This window comes from Trichosurus vulpecula, chromosome 1, assembly GCF_011100635.1.
Source record: "Trichosurus vulpecula isolate mTriVul1 chromosome 1, mTriVul1.pri, whole genome shotgun sequence".
Lineage (NCBI taxonomy): Eukaryota > Metazoa > Chordata > Mammalia > Diprotodontia > Phalangeridae > Trichosurus > Trichosurus vulpecula.
This window is the reverse complement of record NC_050573.1, coordinates 439,858,067-439,878,312: the sequence shown is the minus strand read 5'-3', so window position 1 is coordinate 439,878,312 and position 20,246 is coordinate 439,858,067. Positions and strand designations below refer to the sequence as shown.

General features: G+C 38.5%; 1 protein-coding gene across 1 annotated transcript in view; it reads left to right on the top strand.

Annotated features, from left to right (window-relative positions):
- AGGF1 (angiogenic factor with G-patch and FHA domains 1) overlaps positions 1–20,246 on the top strand; it is an 80,941-nt gene that overhangs the window by 35,432 nt on the left and 25,263 nt on the right. The window contains exons 6-7 of the mRNA XM_036763222.1: positions 7,757–8,105; positions 16,728–16,839. Coding sequence (XP_036619117.1) covers positions 7,757–8,105; positions 16,728–16,839 — 461 coding nt within the window. The remainder of the gene's footprint in view (positions 1–7,756; positions 8,106–16,727; positions 16,840–20,246) is intronic.

The following is a 20,246-nucleotide window of genomic DNA, read 5'->3' as shown; positions in this document are numbered from 1 at the left end:
TCTCAGTTCCCTGCATATTTTAGAGATGTGAGGCCTTTATCAGAGACACTAGTTGTGAAGATTTTCTCCCAATTTTCTGCTTCCCTCCTAATCTTTGTTGCTAATTGGCTTTGTTTATACAAAAACTTTGCAATTTAACATAATCAAGATTATCCATTTGGCATTTTGTAATGCTCTCTTATCTCTTGTTGTGTCATGAATTCTTTCCTTTCCCATAAATCTGATAGGTAAACTATTCCTTGCTCTCCCAAATTGCTTATAGTATCAGCCTTTTCTCCTAAATCATGAACCCCTTTTGACTTTATTTTGGTATACAGTGTAAGATATTTGTCTGTCCCCATTTTCTGCCCTACCATCTTCTAATTTTCCCAGCAGTTTTTGTAAAATAGGGAATTCTTAGCCCAGAAGCTAGATTCTTTGGGTTTATCAAAGAGTAGATTGCTATAGTTGGTGACTACTGCATCTTGTGTACCTAACCTATTCCACTGATCCACCACTCTCTGTCTCTTAGCCAGTATCAAGTAGTTTTGATGACTGCTGCTTTATAGTAGAGTTTAATATCGGGTATGGCTAGGCCACCTTCCCTAGCATTTCTTTTCATTAATTCCCTAGATATTCTGGACCTCTTGTTCTTCCAGGTGAATTTTGTTATTATTTTATCCAGCACTGCAAAATAATTTTTTGGTAGTTCAATTGGTATGGCACTGAATAAGTAAATTAATTTAGGTAAGATTGTCATTTTTATTATATGAGCTCTGCCTAACCACGAGCAACTTATGTTTTTCCATTTATTTAGATCTGACTTTATTTGTGTGAAAAGTGTTTCATAATTATGTTCACGTAGGCCCTGGGTTTCTCTTGGCAGGTAGACTCCCAAATATTTTATAGTGTCTATAGTAACTTTAAATGGAATTTCTCTTTCTATCTCTTGTTGTTGGGCTTTGTTACTAATGTATAGGAATGCCAAGGATTTATTTTATATCCTGCAACTTTGCTAAAGTTGTTTATTATTTCAAGTAGTTTTTTACTTGATTCTCTGGGATTGTCTAAGTAAATCATCATATCATCTGCAAAAAGTGATAATTTCGTTTCTTTTTTGCCTATTCTAATTCCTTCAATTTCTTTTTCTTCTCTTATTGCTAAAGCTAACATTTCTAGTACCAAATTGAATAATAGGGGTGATAATGGATTGTAGTTCAGTGATATTTGAATTGTTTCTTTCTAGTTGCTTGCAGTATTTTCTCTTTGACCTGGTAGTTCTGGAATTTGGCTATAATGTTTCTTGGAGTTTTCAATTTAGGAGGTGATAGGTGGATTCTTTGGATGATGATTTTACCCTCTGGCTTTAGAACCTCTAGGCAGTTTTCTTTAAAGAGTTCTTGGAAGATATTGTCCAGGCTCTTTTTTTCAATCATGGGTTTCAGGTAGACCAGTAATTCTTAGATTGTCTCTCCTGGATCTGCTTTCCAGGTCAGTTGTTTTTCCAATCAGATATTTCATGTTTTCTTCTATTTTTTCATCCTTTAGATTTTGTTTGATTCTTGATGTCTCAGAGTCATTAGCTTCTACTTGCCCAATTCTAGTTTTTAATGTATTGTTTTCTTCTTTTAGCTTCTTTATCTCCTTTTCCATTTGGTTGATTTTACTTTTCAATGAGACATTTTCTCCATATTATATTCTGATTCTCCTTAACCAATTCGCCAATTTTACTTTTTAAAAATTGGTTTTTCATCAGTGAATTTTTTTTCTATTCTTTCCATTTTTTCTTTTACCTCCCTAATTTGGTTTTTAAAGTCCTCCTTGAGTTCTTCCAGGAATGCTTTTTAGTCTGGAGACCAGTTCACTTTCCCTTTTGAGGTTTCAGATGTGGGTGTAGTGTCCATGCTGCCCTCTTCTGAATTGGTGTTTTGATCTTCCTGTCTCCATAATACGAGTCAGTGGTCTTTGAAAGCTTCTTAGTGTTCTTTTTCATGGTATTTTTTTTCTCCTGGTTTCTAAAGTGGATCTCTGCTTCTGGGGCTTGGGGGCTCTGTCCCAAGTTTCTTGTGTTGGGATCTAGCTTTTTGTGCTACAGCCTTTGGTTTTGTGAGGTGTGGGGGAGGGGTGGTCTGGCTGCTGGGAATCTCCTCTTCCCCAGAACTGCCCTCCAGCATGGGTGGTTTCAGCTGTTGTCTGTGGTGGTGTCTGCCATTTCCTCTGGCTGTGCAAAGCCACGTCTAGGGTCCTGGCATTGACATTTGTTAGCTCCACCCCCCTGGGGCTCATTTACTCTCATTGGTCTGCTGAGGTAAGGGCTGCTGGGACACCTCTCTTCCTGCACTAGTCTCCTTCCACCACCACAAGAAGAGCCCTCTCCCCCACTTCTCTCACTGCTGAAGCCCCTCTTCTGGCTCCTCTGTTTCTCCTGAGGTAGTATTCTCTGGGTTTATTCACTAGAGGGATGAGAGCTGTTTTACCTGGCCATCATGGCTCCTGGAAGTTCAAGAAGGTGAGTTTCAAACCTTTAGACTGTGGGTTGGAGGCCTCCGGGCTAGCAGCTCCCTCAGCCACAGGCTCTGCACTGGTGTCTCCCGCAGCTCTGACAGACTCCCGTCCTGGTCTGAGAAGCCTGGGGCTCAATTGCAGCTGTAGCCAGTACTTTCGTCCTGGGCTTGTTCCTGGTCTGGCGTTTCACTTGCCCAGCACCCTCCCAGACTGGCACATTGACTGGATTATTCTGATGTTCTGGGTTGGTTTGGTCTGGTGCCCTTGAGCGTGCCCGGCGCTCCTGCCCCTCTTAGTCTAGTAGTAGCTTCTAACTTAAATCTGCTCAGATTCACTTTTTTAGATGTATCTGACAGAGTTTGTGAGAGCTCCAGTAGTTTCTTCCTTTCACAGCACTACCTTGGCTCTGCCCCCTGAACTAGGTTTTCTTGTGACTTAAGCAGGTCATCAAAGAGTCTGTTGAAACAAAAGCAAGATTCAGTCAAAGGCACTTGATTGCCTGAGTTGCTGAGAAGCTTCATTTAAAGAGGGCTTAGAAGCCCAGGCAACATTTCCCACCAACTGCACTGCTTGTTTTTGACTGCCATAATCATGCCTGTGCTGGGTGCCATCTCCCACACCTTCCTTGTCAGCTTCCTTTTTTGAATTGCCTTCCCCTATTTGACTTCAAACTCCTTAAGGACAGGGACTATATTTTTCTTATTTGTATCTCCAGCACTTAACTCAGTGCCTACCACATAGTAGGCATTCAATAAATATTTGTTGTATTTATGTGAATATAGTAGAATAATGCCATTGCAGTGTAAGAAATAACAAGAGATGGTTTCAGAGAAACATGAGAAGATTTGAATGAAGTAATATGGAACTTGCAAAACTAGAACAATTTATAAAATAAACATTGCAAAGACAAACAACCTAGCAACTCTTTAAAAACATTGATCAGTGAGGACTTGATGATGTAACATGATACCTACCTCCACTCCAAATGCAACATGAGACCTAGCCAATGCAAAAATTTGTTTTGCCTAACTGCATATTTGTTACAGGGTTGCTTTTTTTACTTTTTCTTTTTCTCCAGCTAGGCAAGGGGAAAGTGGGAATTAGAGAAAATAAGTGCTTATTAATTGGAAAAAATAAAATAAGTTACACTAAAAAAGGAAAATTACCCTTGCATTAAAACCTTACTAGTCAAAGCCTTAAGCAATAAACTGCCTCCTAAGATTACAGGATGTATAACTAGAATACTTGGAAATCTAGTCCAATTCCCAAATACATGAAGCCCAACCCTGACACCAGAAGACTGGAGGGTTGGGGTGAAAGGTCTCCCTAGAAAACAGAAAGGAAAATCAGGAGAGGTTCATGTGGTTGATTGATCATTCATGATACCTGTTTATTAGTGAGGAAGTAATGTGTAGAAGTGATTCCAGATTTTCTGTCAATTCAAAAGAAGGTTGAAAGAATATTCTATTGTAATGATTTTGAATGTGTAGCTCTCATAGCTGTTGACCTTTGCCATCAGCCCCTGTAACTACGTGAATTCTAGGGCATATAAACCGCATTTAGAGAGTCATATAATTGAGGCATCTGGGGGCCAAAGAGGTTACAGAAGCTTCCAAGACTGAAGGGATATATTAGTTCTTCCCTTCATTTTCAGAGTCCTCCATAGGGATCCCTAGAGTGCTAAACCTTACAAGTCTCTTCTAGTTCTGTTTGATGATAAGTAAACATTTTTGAACGAATTTTAACACTGCTTTTCACTGAAAATTTGTGGTTTTTTAATGTAAAAATGAGGGTATTTGACAACTTCATTTTGTTCTATTTTATAACAAAACCATTGTTTACTCTATTGAGTGAAGTTCCATATAGTTGTCCTGTTTCTGGACCTCCTTGGAATTTCTCTTATTTCTGGAAGTTACAGTTAATTAGTTCATCGCATTTTGAGTGCGTTATATCTGAACTAAACTTATGCTACGATTAAAGGAATATGTTTGAGATGTCCTCATATTTTATGAAATAAGAAATAGTATATGAATATACTTAATGCTGCTCCTTGAGGATAGAAAAAGTACAAACTGCACTATAAACAAAAAGAGGAATTTAGTTTTCTGTGGCTTCTATAAAGTTCCATTTTCATTGAGCATACTGAAGACATTTACATTATATATTGGTAATAAAGGAAAAGAGTATGTTTGTTAGGTTGCAATACTTTTGTGCAAAAGTGATAGTATCATCCAGCTCTATATTTTAATGTCAGTATGTACTGTAATATAGACACTTCTCTGACTTGGTGTTTATTCAGCATATCCATAAAGGATTGATTAATTTCTTAAGCTTTTTTTCTCAGTCTTGATCCTTCTTGACCTTTCTTAGTGTGTGACACTATTAATCACCACATCTACCTCCTTGAGTTTTTGTGTCACTAATCTCTTCTTATTTTTTGTAATAAAAACAAGTCACATTTATATAGTGCTTTGAGATTTACAAAATACTTTACGTAACCACATTTTACAGATGAGGAAACTTGAACTTGAGTGATTAAGTGCTTTTCCAGTATCATAAATGTAGTATCTGCAACAAGGTTCAAATCCATGTTTTCCTGACTCTTAAGTCTTGGCATGCCCTGCTGACTTTACTTATATGTTCTTTCTTGGCCTCCTTTATCCTCATCTTTGAGTGGCCCCCAAAGTCTGTCCTAAGCCCCTTTCTCTCCAGCCTGTAATCTCCTCAGCTACCATGACTTCATTTATTATCTCTAATGACTGTATATCCAGCCTTAGTCTCTCATCAGCTCGTGTCATATCATCAGCCTCCTATTAAACAACATCTACAGCTGAAGGTTCCTTAGGCCAGAGGTATCCAAATTTTTCTTGGTCACACACCCCTATCATAAAATGTTTTTTAGTATTAACCCTAATTTGTGTTTATTTACATATTTGTGAATTACATATACCTGCTGTACTAATTATGTCCCAATGAGGGCCTGAACTTTTGTGTTAGCTGTGAGAATAGAGCAAAGAAATGTGTGAGCTGTGGAGATGACAAGATTTGGCAAATGACTGGATAAGTGGGATGAGGAAAAATAAAGACTCAAAGATGACATGGAGTAAGAACCTACATGGCCAAAAAGATGGTGGTGCCCTGGGCAATAATCAGGAAATTTGGAAGAGGGAAGGGCTTTTGGTGAAAATAATATACATTGGCACCTTTATACAGTTCACAGTTCACCAATGCCTACTCCTCCTATGTGATTCACTCTGTTCTAGCACAAGGAAAAGGGAGAGAGGCAGGGCTCCTCGTTCTTCACTGCTTACAAGTGCAAAGTGTAGCGAGGTGGGAGTGCACAGCTGTTGCTGGGAGTACCTGGGAGCGCTTCGGGTTAGACTCCCTGCTCAGAATAGGGGATATTGGAAACTTGCACAGCAGGAGGTATGGTTGTGTTGTAGACAAGCCCCATTGCTGACTAGATCTCCAGGGTAAGATGTGTCACACACCCTCCTAGGGTCATCCTATCTTTCCCCCCACTCTGGGGTAAGGCCTTTGGCTGCACTTTGGAGACTACTGCCTCAGACATTCCAAACTCAGTATGCCCAAAAGGGAACTTGTCTTCTCCCAAACCCACCCCTCCTGATAGGTGTGAGTAGTGAAAGAAGACAGAAAACTAGAACAATGCTACTGGTGCCCCCTAAATATTCTGCCCTACTCATACCTCAGAGAGATCAAAGAAAAAGGACCCATATATACAAAAATGTATTTTATAGCAGCTCTTTTTGTGGTGTCAAAGAAGTGGGAACCAAATAAATTATGCTATGTGAATATAATGAACTGTTCTTGAGCTGTAACAAATGATAAAGAGGATGGCTCCAATAAAATCTAGAAAAACTCATATGGTGAGGATTGGGGACATATAAATCCCTCGGGCTTTGTGAAATTGAGTAAGAGTACTGAATTTACCAAAAAAAAAAAAAAAGATTATTCTACATGGATTTTCAAAAAAGATAAAATGGCAAAAATTTCCTTGTCATTATAAGGCATTGTGACTGTGTACATTTAAATGAAAATAAGGTTTTATATCATTTTTTAAATTTTCATGCTTCTGCATGAAAAAATTTACTTTGAGTTTTGTGTATGTTTTTAAAATGAGGTAGTTAAAGGCAAAAATATGTGAATTCTACAGTAACAATACAAGTATAAATCACAAATTATAATAGTGAAAACTGATCTATCGGAGTTAAACTAATCTCATTGATCATACGGAATATTTATCTTGTCAGGCAAATATTTTATCTAGGCAGTTCACCTTTGAAATATGTTTTATAGATCTAATCTGGTGAATAGGGAGATCAATTCATCTTTTGAGAGATCCTTTAACTCTCTACCCCTAGATATGGAAAGGGAAAAGTGGCTAGACCTATGCTTTCCATAGTTTAGGTTCAAGGTAAGTTTTCTGTTGATGCAGGTTGGCACTTTGCAGCTTATAGTTTTAGATCAGGGGTCTGAATCTTAGAGCAGAGGTTCTTGACCTTTTTTGGGGGGGGGTCATAGACACCATTGTCAGTCTGGTGAATGTTGGTGGACCCCTTCTCAGAATATTATTTTTAAATATAAGATAAAATATTTAAAATTACAAAGGAAATCAGTTATATCAAATTATTTTTCTTAAACATGTTTACAGACCCTCGGTTAAGAACCCCTGCTTTAGAAAGTTGATTAACACCCTGAGGAGTTAAGTGCCTTGCCCATAGCCCAGAAGCACGGCTTGAATCCAAGTCTTCTTGGCTTCCAGGCCATCTCAGTATACAGTATGTCATGCTGCATCTCTGGTTAATAGCTATTATTACATTAAAGTTAGTAACTTACTATAGCAAGCCAAAACCAAACTTTACTAAGTAGCCTCCTAGTGTTATGACAATTAACACACCTTCCAAGCAAATGTGTCAGTAACTTAGCAAAACCCAGAAACATCAATACTACCCAGCTAACTCAAAGAGTGTGTTTGATCCATATACAGGAAGGACAGAAGATTGATTATCCTTTAAGTTGAGTTTACTAGTGAATATCATGGCCTTTATGCTCTATTCCATTTGGATGTTAGCAGAGATAGGCTAAGTACTAGGAGGTTCATTGTTGAAAAGTGATCTGCTGATACAAAAGTACTAGAAATGCAAATTACTTAGTAATTACATGAGTTCACGGTAATTCCTAGGACAGTTGCTTTTTCTGTATCACAGTTTCAGCTCTTGTTAATGAAGTATTCTTTTTTTTTTAACCACAGGATTTTGATCTAGAAGAACATAAAGCATCAAATAGTTTGAATTGTCTTACCACCAGTGTCGAACATATAAGCTGTATTGAGAGAGAAGAATCCACAAATGTGAAAAAGAAAGCCAAAGTAGATAATCATAATAAAAATAGTCCTTTGAAGTTTGCTGATGCAGATAGCAAAGATAATGTAGACTCACATCTTAATGTGAATGTCTATGATTTGGCTTTATTTAAAGAAGACAAAATAATAGAGACTGACAGTGAGCCAGAAGAAGGTGAAATTACAGACTCTCAGACTGAGGACAGCAGTGATGTAACTAGTGAAGACAATATTACTTCAGCAGACACTGAAGATGAAGGTGAGTTAATTGCCTTTACATGTAACTAATTTAAACAATTTTCTAAAAAACTAATAATTTTAAAGGAGCAAACTAGAAAAAGAACTCAAATGATATACCTGCAGAAAAATGCTTTTAAAATATCAGCATGGTTTTTTTAATATCTATTTTAATCTAAACATAGTTAATGATGTGTGTTTTTTCACTCATTTATTTTTTAAGGGGTAGTTAGGAAGAATTTAAATACTTTAAAAAATATGTGATTCGCTCATTGTGGAGACTGATGCAGATTACAGTCCCTACAGACCTTAATATTAAGTTAGTAACTATTCCTTTAGTCAGTAAGTAAGTATTTAATAAGCACCTACTATGTGCCAGGGCCTCTGGTAGCACTGAGAATACAAAATAAAACAGTCCCTGCCCTCAAGGAGCTCACAAACTAATAGAAGAGACAACATGCAAACAAGTAGGCTACATAGATACAAGATAAATAGGACATAATCAACAGAGGGAAGACACTTGAATTAAGAGGGATTGGGAGAGGCTTACTGTTGGAAGGGTGGAATTTTAGCTGGGACTTCAAGGAAGCCAGGAGGCAGCAATGAATTGCTATGGCTGAACCAGCTTGTCAACTGGTAGGAAATCCTCTGGTAGGAAAGAAGGAAGGAAACAAGCATTTGTTAAGCACCTACTGTGTGACAGGCACCGTGCTAAGGGATTTACAAACATCTCATTTGATTCTCACAGCAACCTTGTTGAGATGGGTGCTGTTATTGTCCCCATTTTACAGTTGAGGAGACAGGCAAACAGGTTAAGTGACTGTAACAACAATGCTACTTGCCGCTACTGTGGCTGTGTAAGACCAACAACACCAGCACACAGGAGGGCTACTAGCAGAAACTCTTTGATCTGCTTTTCTAAGGAAAGCAACTTTAAGGGGTTTATAATCTTGCTTTAATTAAACATACATATATCATTCACTTAGTTCAGGTGGAAAAGCCAGCACCCTGAACTTCAGAGAAAACACAAACAGGAATTACAAGCAGAAATTATATAAACAGAGCAAATAACACAAATCAGCAGATAGGCTTCTAGCTGTCTGTCTAACATTTGGGTTTTCAAAAACAGGGGCGCTTCTTGAACAGCTACCCAGAGTCTCCACACCAACACTTTTCCAATGAGTGTGCCTCCAAAAGTAAAATGCTAACCTCCGAGTACATATATACATCACAGTCATACTACTCAAACCCATGTGAACCAGGCTTTCTTGTGACTTAAACAGGTCATCAAAGACTGTCGACTCAGTCAAAGATTCTGATTGAAACAAAGGCAAGACTCAAAGGCACTTGTTTGCCTGGGTGCTGAGAAGCACTCCAAAACAAAGACAACAAAAACTCCCACTTTACTTGCTGTTACCAAAGGTCACACAACTATTAAGTTGTCTTAGGCCAGATTCAAGGTTTTCTTGAGTGCTCTGCCCACTGTGTCATCTGCTTTCCTTATAACAACCCTACAAGTATCAGTATCCCTGTTTTACAGATAGGAAACTAAGGCTCCTAGAAATTGAGTTATTTACTGAAGGTCACACTGACACTGTCAGAGTCCAGCTTCTTTCTAAAGCAAAAACTCTTTCATCTAGTCTTGGAGTCATCTGTAACCTTGGGTATGCTCACTTCAGTTGCATGCAGTGTAAAATAAATTGGTTTTGAAAATATAGTGCCGAGATTCCAGGGAGCAAATCACTCTCTGTCTTCATTCAGCTCTGGCTTCATTAAGCAAGACTGAGAAGACATCAAAGAACCCACAGTCTTTGGCCAGAGAAAGTAATTTCCTAGGAGAAACTCTATACTGAATGGTCTCTTCTTTTCCCACCCTCTTCTGTCCCTTCTCCACTTCCTGCAAATCGGGCGCATTCTGTCAGCTAAAACCAGTGGTTTCCTTATTTCTAAAGATGCTAGGCTAGAGCCTAGCCCAGTGTAGCCCCTTTTTTGCCTTTTTCCTGATTTCTCTGTAGCGATTGTTATGGTCAAGCATCCCCACCTGTTGGATAAACACTTGTCCTCTCCTGTCCTGATTCAACTCCTGCTTGTTGGACTGATTAAAAATCCTTAGGCCTTCCTCTGATCTGACCGGGTCTCCTATGCTCCCTGCCTACCTCCTTCCCTATGAAGGGAACTCTCCCTCAGTCCTGGGCCTGCTTTTTTGTAGCTAACTCTCAGTCATCTCCATGAAGACAAGTAGCTGGATGGTGGCAGTGAGTAGTGCTGGACCTGAGTTCAAACCCTGCTTCAGATACCCATCAGCTGTGTCAGGTCACTTGATCTCTTGGCCTCAGTTTCTTCATCTGTATGTTCCAGACACTGTCCTGGGGTGCAAAGGAGAAACAGTGTCTAGTGTTGGGGAATTCCTCAGCCCGGACGTCCTAAGAGCCCCCTGGAGAGAAATAAAAACAACAAAATCTAGCATTTATATCACACCCGTATGCCTGGCACTGCCAAGCACTTGACCAATGGAATCCTCAGAGCAGCCTTTGGGGGGAAGGCACCATTATTCTCCCCACTTTATACTTGAGGAAAGTGAGACAAACAGGTCTAGTGACTTGTCCAGGGTTACACAGTTGGGAAGTATCCAAGGTCAGATTTAAACTCAGTTCTTCCTGACTCCAGTCCCAGGCCTCTCTCCCTTGTTCTATCTAACTAGAATTCCTCCCAGAATCTAAAGTAGCATCAGCTCCCGGGCAGTTATCCTGTGGGCAGCATCTCAAGGGAACGTGGGGAAATAGAGGCATCCATTTAGGCAAGCTGGGCATCTACTTTCCTCGTTGAGCTGTTTGGGCTGTCGGGTGATTTAGGTTTGGGGAGAATGTTAACCTTGGTCTCAGAAGTTGCAGAGTTTTTTTAGTGGGGATATTTTCCCTTGCTCAGAATATCTGGTGGGGCCAGAAGAAGGGTCTGTAGTTAATTCCCTCAGAATATCTTGGTGGGGACTGCCCAGTTATTGGAGGTCTCCTTCAAGACAGACTCTATGGTCTTATCTTATGAATAAAGTACAGACTAAAGGTCTGTCTTGTTTCCATAACCCTCTAAAGAAGTTCAATTTCTAAGATCCAAGATCATTGTTTCCGGGGCAGATTATCTCCCCCAACTTCAGTTTATTTTCTCTACATTAGCAACCTAGAAGCCATCACTGACTCATCACTCTGTCTCGATCCCCGCTCCCAGTATCACATTGGGTGTTAAATCTTTTTTCAGTCTGTCCTTTTAATTTTTCTAAGTCTAAGAAGTGGTATATCTCTTAAGTATCACAGTTTTACTGTCAATTTTTGCCTTCAAATACTATTTGTATCCCTCCCCTGCAATATTTTCCTGAACCACATTGGAATACTGGCTGCAGAAAGCATTCTCTTATGGGACCAAGTAAATAAAACTGCCCAAGTAAATAAAACACCTCCAGTCATAGGAGGGTGATGCTAATCAGTGATTTACTTATTAAGTACTAAGCCCTAGGCTTACACCCTTTATTAACTAGGCTGAGGCCCCAGGCCCCCACCCTTTTGCTAATTAGGTCACAAGAGGTTGAAGCCCTCTGAAAAGCCCCTGAAAAAGAGTATATGTACCCAGAGGTTAGCCATAGAACTCAGAACTGACAGAACTCAGAGAACTGGGAATAGAGAACTCAGAGAGCTGCGAAGACCAGAGAACTGAGAATCTACAGAATTGTAAAATTGGAGAACAGAGAATCCAGAGATTGGAGAAGCCAGAAGACTGCAAGGACTCTGAGAACTACAAGAGGAGAGGATGCAGGTCAGCCTTCAGAGGACCAAAGCCTGACCTGAAAGGAGAGCCTAGAACCAGAGAGAATGGCTGCTGGCACCCAGAGGCCTTCATCTCAGGAATTGGTGACATTCTAGGATGTGGTTGTAGACTTCACTGAGGAGGAGTGGGGCCTCTTGGATCATTCTCAGAAAGAGCTGTACAAGGAGGTCATGCTGGAGAATGTCCAGAACCTGCTGTCCCTGGCTAGCAAGCTGGGAATTTTTGTGGAAGAATGTGACCTGCAAAAATTCATGAGTGATGGGCCCTGGGACTTCAATTTGAGAGAAATTCATGACTCTTTCAAGGTAGATAAAAATCCAAAGAATGATTCTGAATTTGATAAAATTGGAAAGAGATTCAGACAGTCTTCAGTCTTAAATCACTGTAAGAAAATGACCTCAGGGAATGACTGTCTTCAGGATAGTGAATACAGCAAGTGCTTTCCTAAAGAGGTAGAGCTTCTTCAGTCCCTGGAGAAGCCTCCTGAAATGAAAATGTATCCAGGTAATCAATGGAAAATGGCCTTCAGCTGGAGTTCAGACCTCATTAGACATCAGAAAAGTGATTGTGGAGAAATGCTTTCTGTAAGTAATAAAGGTGGGAAGGCCTTGAGTCAGAACCCTAAGTTCATTACTCATCAGCAAATTCCCTTTAGAAAGGAGCCTGATAAATATAATGAATGTGAAACAACCTCATGCCACTCATCCCTTCCTTATCAGTGCATATCTCACCCTGGAATGAAAGGCTATGCAAGTCCTCAGTGTGGGAAGGCCTTTGGTTGGAACTCAGGTCTTGATAGATCTCAGAAAATTTATGCTGGGGAGAAGTTGTATAAATGTAATGAATGTGGGGAGGTTTTCTGCTATAGATCACATCTTATTGGCCATCAGAGATTCCACAATGGAAAGAAACCTTTTAAATGTAATCAGTGTGGAAAGTCTTTCACATGGAGCTCCCATCTCACTAGACATCAGAGAATCCGTTCTGGAGAGAAACCTTATAGATGTTTTCAATGTGGAAAGGCTTTCACACAGAGCTCCAGTCTTGCTGCACATCGGCAACTCCATACTGGAGAGAAGCCTTATAGATGTATTCAGCGTGGAAAGGCTTTCACATATAGCTCCCGTCTCACTAGACATCAGAGAATCCACACTGGAGAGAAACCTTATGGATGTAATCAATGTGGAAAAGCGTTTACACAGAGCTCCAGTCTTGCTGCACACTAGAGAAGCCATATTAGAAAGAAGCCTTATAGATGTATTCAGTGTGGAAAGGCTTTCACACATAGCTTCCATCTCACTAGTCATCATCAGAGAATCCACACTGAGGACAAACCTCCTAAGTATGATGAATGTGGCAGAGCCTTTAGTTACCCATCTTCTTGAGAGAAACTTTTTTTTAAATATAATCAAGGTGATGATGCAACAATCATCTCCTATTTCCCATCTCAGAATTCATATGAGATAGAAATCTGATCATTGTCATGAAGAAGGAGTTCAGTTGGAGTTCAGAGCTTCTTCAGTATTAGAGAAACCATATTGAGGAGATGTTGCCTTTGGACTCAGTGTGGGAAGGCTTTCAGCTAGAGATCATCTCTTACTTTCTATCAGAGGCTTCATTGTGGAGAGAACCTTTACAAATGTGCTCAGAGGAGCCTTACTTTTCTCTGGTGGAGGGTGATCAGTAGATAACCTTATTCCTACTGGAATGAATGTGGGAAGGACTTCCTCTAGAGCTCCCACTTGACTGTACTTTGGAGAAAACATGCTGGAGATAAAAGTTAGGCATTTATTTAGCAAGGGAAGGCCACCTGTTACAGCAGAGAATTTCATTGGATCTCCTAACAGAAAAGACCACATTAAACATCCCAACTTCCATCCTGCACATAAAAAGCTATAAATACAATTATTTTTGTCTGAAATCCAAATGTTTGTCATCCCTCCTCAATATTCCATGGTATTTATAGACTGTCATTTCTTCAGCCCAGTTAATTGGCACTCACTTTGTTTCCTCTTGTTACAGGTACAAAAATTCCTTGTATACATGTTTTGTTTATTGTTGTACATTGTCTTTAATGCTTTTTTTAAGTAGCTTTGTGGCACAGTGGATGAAGTGTTGTGCTTAGAAACACAAGGCCTGAATTCTAATTCAGTCTCTGGCACTTAATAGCTGTATTTCCCTGGGCAAGTCATGGAGCTTAATCCTGCCTGAGTTTCACCATCTGTAGAATAGGGATAATATATTAAAAAAAAAAAAAGAATGAGGATAATAAGGGCATTTCTCTCTAAGGCTTGAGGTGAGGATTAAATTGAATAATATTTGTAAAATGCTTCACAAACATTAAATCACTATTTTTGATTATCATTTCTTGGATCATTCATCTCATAGTAAAGTCAGTTGGCTAAAACACATGGACAGTTTAGTCACATTTCTTTTAATTCACATTGATATTCGGAAGAGAGTAGAGGAAGCCATTTCTTCTAATGGATAGGACACAGGGTTTAGAATCAGGGAAAACTTGAGTTCCAGTCCTGAATCAGATAGTCCCTAGCTCTCTAAGTCTGGGCAAGGAAGGAGCTCTCTATGCCTCACTTTATTGTTAATTGAGAGATGAATAAATGAGGAGGTTGGAGTCAATGGCTTTGATGGTCCCTTCTAACTCTAAATATGTCTTCTCATGAAAAGTACATTCATATGTCTCCTTCACTCAGCCTCTTCCTCTGTTCCAGGAAGGAGACCTAGCAGGACTAAATCTGCAGCTATACCAGACTACTTAGAAATAAAATGTTTGAAAACTTGATAAGATCAGGTCTGTCATGTAGAAAAGAAGATGAGTAGAGCAGCCTTGTGTTCAGTTATTCCGAAGACCTCCATTACGCTGCCAGTACTTACTAAGCACTGCAAAATGTTGGAAACTCTGCAGAGTAGTCTGGCAGAAAATAGATAAGGAATTCACTGTAGACTAGTATTAACTTCTGATGAATCAATGACTTAGAAAAGGTCACCAGAAAGGAATTAGAGGAACCACAAGGAAAATACCTTTATGTGTGTTGGAAGAGCTGATCTCTACACAAGGGCAAGAAAGGATCACAAAAACCCACAAATTGCATCTAAAATTTAAAGGGAAGCACATGTGTAGCAGATTTCCCTCACAAAGCCCTTGTATGCAGTGTCTGAAGAACCAGATCCTGGGTCTGTAGAAGCATATGTAGAATGATGACAATAGACATGGTCCAGAGCTAGGAGTAGACATTTTTCAAAGGATTATAAGAGGGAGCTCCAGATCTATAATCACTTATCCAAATTAGTGACAATTAGAAAGATTTTCAGATTAATAAAGGTGGTAAGAAGATGAAGATCACAAATATTGTAATTGGAATTGTTTTCCTCAGTTGTGTACTTGTTATAAGAGTTTTATATTTATTTTTCTTTTTTTCCTGTCAGCAGAGATCAGTGGTAGAGAAAATAAATGTAACTTTCTTTAAAAGACTAAGCAAAAGTGGTCCAAACCAATAATTAGTTAAATGCAAGTTGAATCAACTCTCAGGCTCCACTTCACCCCATGGAGGTAACAAAAAGGAAAAGAAAAAAAAATTAGAAGTTTAGGAAGGATTATGAGAAAACAGACATATCAGTTTCCTGTTGAAGCTGTGAAATTCCCCCCAATCACAAAATCATTGACTCAGTGATACCACTAGAGGGCATATATCTTTCCAGATGTGAAAGGAATCCAAGTGTACAGCGTTACCAGCTCCTTTTGGTATGTCCAAGACCTAGAAAGTAAGATGTGATGTCCTATGATTAATAAGGGATAAACTGAACAAATTCTGATATGTGAATGTTATGGAACAATAACATGGCATAAAACCCAGACAATTTCAGTGAAACCTGGTGGAACACTTGGATGGGCTAATGCAGACTACAGTGGGAGTATTTGTTAACATACAGCATAGTGAAGGCCAACAACTTGGCAAGACATCCCATATCTTATTATTGTACCGGCTAACCATGATAGCAGAGTTGTAGCATGATTTGTGCAACCTGTCTATTTACCAAGAGGTGATGGATAGAAGATGTAGAATAAAAAGCACATTTTGAGAAATGGACATGTGGCAATTTGTGTTCCTTGACTATGTGCTTTTGTTACAGATATTTTGTTGTTCATAATTTTTTTCTTTCCAATTTTGGGTAGAGAGTATGGCAGTGGGAGGGGTACTAGCAGTTGGATTGTCCTGAACCTGATCCTCCACACTGCAAAACAATAAGGAAGGAAACTGATGTAATAATACATGCAATAGAACAGAAGGAAGGCCAGAAGGAATAAGAAAGTTTTAAAAGTATTACTTTGAATTCATTATTACTCACAAAGACATTCAAGCTAACCACATTTGTTTCATCCTCTTTTTCTATTTTATGGTGTATGTGGAATGTTCATTTTATTTCATGTTTGTGATTTTCAAAATAAAATCAAATTTCAAAAAAAATATATAATACCAAAAATTATGTACTAAAAATCCTCATTCCTTATCTTCTTTTGTTCTTACAACAGATGTCAAGGGACTGAAAGTATAAAAAATGATTTAAGTGTTTTTAATATTTTTATTCTTGATTGATTTTTTGTTTTCTTTCATAAGGGATGAATTATTTTAAGAGCATCAATGTTTAAAACAATATGATAAAATGTATGCTTGAATTCTTTCAAGCCTGAAAGTCTAAAACAATTTTAAGAAACAATTTCATGATACTGAAAATTTTATTAATTAATCTCATTCCCTTTAAACTAATAATTGCCCTGTATTTTTTTCTTTCTTTTTGTTCTGGGTTACAGAGGAAGAAAAAATTTGGCCTCCATGTATTAGAGTCATTGTTATTAGATCACCAGTACTGCAGACAGGTTCACTTTTTATTATCACAGCTGTAAATCCAGCTACAATTGGAAGGTAAAATGTCTTAATGTCTCTCATCATATTATCTTAGAGAATATTAGAATTATGTTCATGCTCAGTTGTCTATATATGGGTTATCCAGGATACACTTATTACCAAGCCTTTTTTATCTTAGCATTTTCATGAACTACTTATTGCTCCTTTTCCAGTTTATACTGATAGATGTGCACACATTCTGATTGAATTTAAATATAGTTCTAAGTAAAACATAGGTGGGTAAATCAGCACTTTGTGTATGTATATATACATACACAAATATACATATACACACACACACATCTATATATATATATATATATATAAAACACATAAGTACACTAAGCATTCTATATGCATTTTGGGAGGAATTTTTTTAAAATGTAGTTATGGTACTTTATGGGTAGTCTAGAAATTACTATATGACAATGAAGGAAATGAAATTTGGTACTGTAGGATTGTCATTATATAACATTGTAGGTTGCTAAATGTATAAAAGTCATTGCAATTCACTTATTGAATTCTATAAAGTGCCTGAGGCAACTATTTTTACACACCTTAAATTTCAGGTGCTTAAGGTGGAGGGATAGGAATAGGTCAGAACATGGTGGATTTGGTCCTGTATCAGATGGAAGGAAAATTTACTTAATTGCTTGAGGTCTCATTAAGGACTAGTTTTTCTTCTACAATAAAATGCTCCTTTGTTTGGTTTTTTTAAAGCCTCGCACAGTCCAGCTATAGACTGCCTGTTCAAGTTCATTGCACAATACTTTTTTTTTTTTAGCTATGTCCCAGCCAAACTTTACCACTTGTTGTTTGGCATTCATAAAATCCTTTCTTGTCTCTGTGGCTTTTGACGGGCTGTGTTCTCTGCTGGAACGTGTTTCCCCTCCTTGGTGCTGCCTTCTACAGGAAGCCTGTCCTCAGTTCTTCCAGTTGCAAATGCTCTTCCTCCTTCCCTCCCCCCTTCCTTCCCCTTTCCCTTCACACACTCACAAGAGTGCACACACACGCACACACACACACACACACACACGTGTTTGTAGTGTATGATTTTAAAATCAATTCAGTAAACATTTTTTAAGCACCTGCTATGTGCCAGGCACTGTGCTAAGCACTGAGGATACAAAAAGAGGCAAAAGGCAGTCCCTGCCCTGAAGGAGCGTGATCAAACATGGCAAGCAAATATACACAAAGCAAGCTACATACAGGATAAATAATTAACAAAGGAAAAGCACTGGAATTACCAGAATCTGGGAAAAGGCTTTTTGTGCTAGGTGGGGTTTTAGTTCGGATTTAAAGAGAGCCAGAGAGTCAGTAGTCAGAGCAGAGAAGGGAGGAGAGTTGTGGGCATCGGGGCAGCCAGAGAGAATGTCTGGAGATGAGAAAGGGGGTGTCTTGTTCATGGAACAGCCACAAGGCCAGTGTCACTGGGTCGAAGAGTACCTTTTGGGGAGTAAGGTGTAAGTATACTGGAAAGGGATAAGGGGGCTAGGTTCGGAAGGGCTTTGAAAACCAAACAGATCTTAAGTTGTTCAGAATGCCTCCACACACATAAACCCCAAGAATAAAAGGTCCTTGAGGACTGGGAGTGTTTTGTTTTTGTCTTTGTAGCACTGGACCTAGTAAGATGCCTGGCTCTTAGTAAGCAACAAATAAATGCTTATTGATTGGCTGAATGAATTAGAAGAGGTAATTTGCCATTATAAAAAGTATTCTGTCTAGTAGCCTGAAAAATTAAAGCATTTTCAAAAAGGCACTAGTCACTTCTTAGTCTTTTATCAAACCATATTATTTGTGAAGTTTTTAAGTTTAGAAAATGATAGCATAAATGGTTTCCTCATTTTCATTATGTTTAATTTATATGCGACTTGCTTTCATAAATTTGTACCAAAACACAAGACAATAAGCACTCATGCCTTTTGATAACAGACCTTATCCAAGTGGCTCTGTGACTAGAGGGGATTTCCTAGTTAATCAAGTAGACCCACCCTCTCCAGGTGTTTGACCTGCCTGGATTAGCCTGGTTTGAGTTCTTGTGCTGTGGGGAGCTCTGAGAAGTCTTAAAGCCAGTGCCCAAGGGGATATGTAAATCTGTCACTTTGTAGTTATTCAGAAAACAATTTAAGGAAAAAATTAGTATTTGGTAAATTTGTGTTTGCAGGATTGCTTCTGTATTTACAGTATTTACTTAGAAAAGAATGGCACCAAATTTAAGGTAAATGCCCACCGTTATTTTTCATAGCATAGGAAAAAAAATGTATACTATGTATATGATTTAGGTAAAGCACAGACTTTAAAAGATTTTTAAAATTGGGAAAGTGAATTTAACATTCACAGCTCTTTTATTCCCTAGACCCTGGGCCCAATAAAGAGGACCAAAGAAATGAAGTTGCCAGGTCAAAGCTGTTGAATAATAATCTTTTCTTGCTGTAAACTGTAAGGAGCAGGAAGAGAGAGCATACAGAACCAAAGATTAATACTTTATTTTTTGGTCTTCATGATGATATACCCAAAGGGTCACAGTCTCAGGAGAGAAGCAAAGAGTTTACTGTCAGAGAATTCTCGAAACCTCTTGGAAAAGGCATATTGGCCTGCTGATTGGCTGGGTATTCTAAGCAGGCCTGAAAGGTTACAAAAAACAAATCTGTACAGCAGGAATCTGAATTTGCTAACCAGCAAGAGCAGATTCCTTAGCATTCTAATAAATCTTTACTTTGTATTTGGCCTCCTGTCTTTGACTCACAGTCATTGAATTTCTGCTGATGATATGTCTTTTCTTAAGAGATTGAGAGAATTCTCCAATAATTCATACCTTAGGAATGCATTACACCAAAAATGAAATATATTTGACAATACCTTTTATTGTTTACAGGTACTTTTAATATCTTAAACTATACACACACTTCCTAGCCAGTCCCCTGATCTGTCTTGACTTCACCTTTTTGGTATCTATAGTTTGTACCCTCAGCCTCAAAATGGAAACATGTAGAGAGAATATGAGATTTTTCTTCTAATGGTTTCCAGAGGTTTTGGGACTTTAATTTCTATACTTTTTAAGAGCTAATTTCTGGCATTAGTGCAGTCTCCTTTTCCTTCCAGCTACAGCTCATAGCTAACTGGATCCCTGGTGCTCAGTGGGGAAAATGAACTTTGACACATAGGATAGCTTCACATTTTTCCATTGGGAAGGATAGCTTATTCTTATTTCAGATTTTATATACAATGCCTCAATCTTAAATGCTCCCAAGCAATAGAATTCACCATTGTACATGTAAAAAAATAAGGATTTTTTCAGCAGACCTGGGACACTTAATGCAGAGTTGGTACAAAGATAAGGTTTCACAGATTTAGCCTTATTATATATTCATTGGTTGCTGATTATTTTGGGTTAGGTGAACCAAAGAATAAAAGGTAATTTTCAT